At 52.9% G+C, this 4,982-nt stretch overlaps 1 protein-coding gene across 1 annotated transcript in view; it reads right to left on the bottom strand.

Annotated features, from left to right (window-relative positions):
• Nucleotides 1–4,317, bottom strand: part of LOC105987971 (integrin beta-5-like) — a 27,793-nt gene extending 23,476 nt beyond the window's left edge. Inside the window, exons 1-3 of the mRNA XM_013019418.1 lie at nucleotides 4,216–4,317; nucleotides 1,737–1,856; nucleotides 468–634 (exon numbers count right to left, since the gene is read on the bottom strand). Of these exons, the coding sequence (XP_012874872.1) occupies nucleotides 468–634; nucleotides 1,737–1,800 (231 nt within the window). The 5' untranslated portion in view covers nucleotides 1,801–1,856; nucleotides 4,216–4,317. The remainder of the gene's footprint in view (nucleotides 1–467; nucleotides 635–1,736; nucleotides 1,857–4,215) is intronic.
• Nucleotides 4,318–4,982: the final 665 nt, after the last annotated feature.

Below are 4,982 nucleotides of genomic sequence, written 5' to 3'. Positions count from 1 at the left end.
GTGTGTGTGTGTAGCTGGGATCACAGTATTCACTATGGCCTGATGGTTCGTGTGTGTGTGTGTGTGTGTGTGTGTGTGTGTGTAGCTGGGATCACAGTATTCACTATGGCCTGATGGTTCTTGGGGGGTCTGTGTGTGCGTGTGTCTGTGTGTGTGCCTATCATAGGCCTTGGACTCTGGGCCTGGACACTAAGCTTCTTTTGCTCAAGGCTATCACTCTACCACTTGAGTGATAGCACCACTTGTGACTTTATCTGTGATTAATTGGAGTCTCACAGACTTTCCTGCCCGGGCTGGCTTCGAACTGTGATCCTTAGATCTCAGCCTCCTGAGTAGCTAGGATACAGGCATGAGCCCCCAGGGCCCAGCAAGCTCTTGGCTTTTTAATGCCAAGGAGGCCAGCAGCCTCCATCACTCACATACAATTGGTCCCAAGTACATCTCTCCAGCATCGCCCACCAGCTTACCACTTCGTAGCGAGCCCTGGAGCTCTCACTCTGGAACTTGGCAAACTCTCTGCGGTCATGGATGGTGACAAGCAGCTTCCAGATGGCGAGGAGAGCAAGCCCTATCAGGAGGATGCTGCCCACCACAGCCAGCAGGATGGTGACGGTGTTGGGGGCTGAGCCACACTCTGGAGGGAACCCGGAGGCACAAAGGGTAATACAGCCACCAGCATTCTGCGCCCACCCCCTGTCTCGGACACACCTGACAGGTCACCCGTCCCAGACCCCTCCTACTCTCATCTCTTAGATCCCCTGTTGCCCCTGTGAGACTGGATGGGTGGGTGCAGGTTTCCCTGAGCTCAGACAACGAGAGATTCAAAGACGCCTGGTAACTATCACATATCCAGGTGATGGGAAGCCGGATAAAAGCCCTGGTAGACAGCTGTGTCCCCCTAAAGGGGTAGCCCCCTTCCCCCAGCCTGGCCCAGCTCCATGCAGAGTGCTGGACTGTGGCTTAGCTTTCATGTCGATGGCTTCAGGGATTGACCGGGCAGACAGAAAGTAGCAGGGAAGACTTCTACAAGGACTGGCCATGTTGAAGCCCTTCCTGTGGAGCCTCCTGGAAGGAAGCCTTATTTTCAAACAACTGCAAAAGCGGTGTCTGATACAGAGCCTGGCCGCTCCAGGCCAGCATAGGAGCTTGGTACTGTACTTCCCTCTGTCTCCAGCCCACTGGAGGCACAATGGTCTGCCTCCATTTGGAGTCCAAGTCTACATGGTGATGAATTAGAGACAAAAACCTCTGTTCCCTAGCTGCCTCCAGAGAGGAAAAAAAAAAGTTGATCTAGAAATCCCAATTACTCTAAGGCAAAAGCTGTGGGTTCCTGGGCCCAGATCCTAGATGGTATCAGGCAGGAATGTAGTACCAAGTGTTCCAGCTACGCTTAGACTGCCCCCCAAGAGGCCTTCAGGGAGGGCATGTGGACCCCGATGATCTTCAGCATGAGCAACGCCCCACCCCAGCTAAGTTCTATTTCCTCTAAGGTGACTCCTGAGGGCCAGACCCAGTCCTCCCTTAGCCCCATCAACCCAGTCACCTCCCCGGCACTCCACCCCAGCAGTCCATCTGCCTCTTTTCTAAGTTTCAGGAGTGAAAGTGGCCGTGGCCTTAGGTCCTGATCATGAGGCACTGGGTCCCTGCTCTCTAGCATTTAGCTAAGAGGGTATCCAGGAGAGAATGGCAAAAACCAGAACCAAGGGCTGCGCTGCACCCCCGGGGGCCCGCCTTACCTGGCTCTTTGAGGACAGTCAGGTTGGACTTCCCACTGGGCAGCTCGGCGTAGGTGAACATCATGACGCAATCCTTTGCAGTTTTGTAGAAGCACAGCACGGCCTCTTGGTCATCTTTCACTAGAAGAAGGGCAAGAAGAAATGTCCTGAGAGTCTCAGGGCAGCACCCAGGCTGCTGACGGTCAGGGCAAGCAATCCAGAGTCAGGGCGCATAGACAAAGCGGTGGCAGGGCTTTAAAGTAAGCTCGGGATTTTCCCATTAAAATCACAGGCCTGGAGCTGAGTTTATGACTCTAGGGACACATGAGCCATATCAGAGGAGCTGAATTATTTGTGGGGTGACACAAAATGATAAAAGCATGTGATGATTGTGGGCAGGGTGAGCACATGGAATTGGGAGGAAATGTAATGCATAGATCAAGATCATCCTGGATATGGCCCACCGCCATCAATGCCCACGTGAGAGTCCACATTTGGGAACAGTGCACGGGGGTGGACTACAGAGGTCAGAGCAGCTCCTCCCTGCGATGTCAGAGCCTGAGCGTAAGGAGGATGTGAGGCTGGTCACACAATGATAGCCACGCATTGAGATAAACTGAACTGGGTTCCTTGCTCAGCCCTAGACACACAGCTGCCACTCTTGGATGCTAACAAGCCCCTGCCTCAGCCACTTCAGCTCCTTCCTGCCCCATACTGCCCTTAGCCCAAGAGAGCAGCAGCAGCATCCAGGCTCCAGGTACTGTCTGCCATCCACAGCTTCTCCAGCACTGAGTTACAGAATTGATCCACAGGGGTGGGCACTGGTGGCTCACACCTATAATCCTAGCTACTCCAGAGGCTGACATCTGAGGATTGAGGTTCAAGGCCAATTTAGGCAGACAAATAAAGAGACTCTTATCTCCAATTAACCAGCAAAATGCAGGAAGTGGATGGAGGTATGGCTCAAGTGGTAGAGTGCCAGTCTTGAGCAAAAAAGCTAAAGAACAGGCCCTGAGTTCAGGTTCTAGTACCAGCGTTTGATCCATAGGAAGGAAAATAGCTAGAGGAAACAGGTGAACAGGCACCCAGAAGAAAAGAAAGTTACTATTATGTCACAAAGTACGTTTCCATTTTCCTTTTTTAATCTGGTCAAAGGAGTTTTAATCTGGAAGCAGATAATTGGTGTGATTATAAACATGAAAGCCTGGAGTTTTTCTCTAGGTAAGGGAGAGTGTATATTTTTTAAAGCCTAGGAGAAGGAAGGAAAAACATGGATGAGCTAGAGATAAATTTTCCCTACTGAGCACGCTCAGGCTGAACTGGGGAGCAGGTGGGCATAGCCCAAGAGAATGGGGAAAGCAGCCTTCCTCTTCCCTGGCCACATGTACCCCATTAGAAGGCAACTGGCCCGGGTATGCAGGCAAACTTGATGTGAGCCAGGCCTGTGGTAGCATAGCGCAGCAAGGGCAGGCAGGTGGAGGGAGAGGGCATCACAAAGAACTTGTCACATAGCTGCTGCCTGCTGAATACAGGTGGGATAAATATAAGACTCAACGTAGCCCCAAACCACACCACGATCTGTCCAAAAAGTCAGTCAAAACTAAGGAGGCGGGAACAAGGAATTCTACGCCAGAGGTAATAGAGGGACAGGACTGACGGGATCCAGGGTCAGGAGGCCAAGGCAGAGGACATACCTGTCAATGGGGAGCCTGATACACATTCCTTTCCAGGTATGTGCGGCGTTTTATTCTCACCATTTTAACACTTCAATGTGAAGAGTCGGCTTAGTAAGTTTGCGACACATAACTATTCCCACTGATTTCAGAACATGTGCATCACCCTCAAAACAAGTTCCTATTTGCTAGCAGTTGATCCCCTGGGCCACCACTAGCCCCATCGGCTTTGTGGATGGTGGACATTTCGTGTATGTAGATCTGGACAGTATGGGACAGCCGCTGCTCCTTTCTGTCCGGCTCCCTTCCCTTAGCGGGGTGCTTGGGGGCTCACACGGGCTGGCACGCTGGCTAGGACCTGGCTCCTTCCTACAGCTCGGAAACATTCCATGCACAGGACGCGGCATTTGGTTCTCGGCTCACCAGTGGGTGGATACCTGCCTATCATGACCCAATGGAGATAAACATTTTGTGTATGTGTTGGGACTGGGGCTTGAACTCACAGCTTTTTTTTTTTTTTTGTCTCAAGACTTGTGCTCTATCACTTGCGCCACAGCTCCTGAACCTTTGTGCAGACAGATCAACCCAACCCTCTTGGGCATACGTGGGAAGGCTGTGCGGTGATTTTCTGTGTAACTTTTTGGAGGGGCTGCCAAGCTGATTTCTAGAGCATGTTACCCCCGCCTTTAACATTCCCCGCCAGCAGTGTTTGCGGGGCTAGGCTGTTTCCCAACTCAGGGTTAACTCCACCCTGCTCCCCAGGGAGAGACCTTTGGAAGTCTGCTGCGGTGCACGGGAGCAGCACTAGGACGGCTCTGGACACTCACCGATGGTGTCCGCCCAGGTGATCACCTCATCCTTGCACAGGTGCTGGCAGGACTGGTTGTCGGGTTTCCCCGGCCGAAGCAGCAGGCACTCCACACAATCTCTTTAGGAAAGAGGAAAGATACATGTCTGTTACACACCACATAAGGTTCCATACATGCAACTGCATTCCCAGCATCGCAGGCCCGGAAGGCACAGTTGCTTCCTTCCCAATGCCAGGGACTCCGCTCTGCCGTCTTGATGCAGTGAGCCGGAAGCCCCTGGTTCTCAGAGGCCACATCTAATGTAAAGGTCAGCATGCGAGGTGTCAGCTTCTCACACTCCAGCGTTAGGAACCCGATCAAGTCCATCTGCACGAGGCTGCCTCAAACACCTGGCAGAGTTGCTGGCTCCAAGCACAAGGTTTCTGGGCATTGGAACTATTCCTGCTAACCCCCAGCACTCCTTAGACTTGTGGGACCAGTGCCCCATGCCTCCACGCAGCTGCGGTTCTATAATCCCCATTCAAGCCAGCCTTGGGCAGGCCACTGCAGCCTCCTGCACAGAACTTTCCAAGGGGTTGGAGGGAAGGAAGGTGAACCCCACTGCCCGAGTCCATCCACACCCATAGGTCTGTGCCCCTGGGCCAGGGTTTCTATGACTCTGGTACACAGCAAGGACTGAGAACCACCATCCTGTGGACACTCCCCTACAGTGTCCACTCATGTGATCGCTAGGGCTGCAGCCCCTTTCTCCATCCCAGACACAGCCCACCAGCTGGGTTCCCGAC

Source organism: Dipodomys ordii, unplaced genomic scaffold (assembly GCF_000151885.1).
Source record: "Dipodomys ordii isolate 6190 unplaced genomic scaffold, Dord_2.0 Scaffold45, whole genome shotgun sequence".
Lineage (NCBI taxonomy): Eukaryota > Metazoa > Chordata > Mammalia > Rodentia > Heteromyidae > Dipodomys > Dipodomys ordii.
The sequence above is the reverse complement of the archived record's forward strand: the minus strand, read 5'-3'. Positions and strand labels throughout refer to the sequence as shown.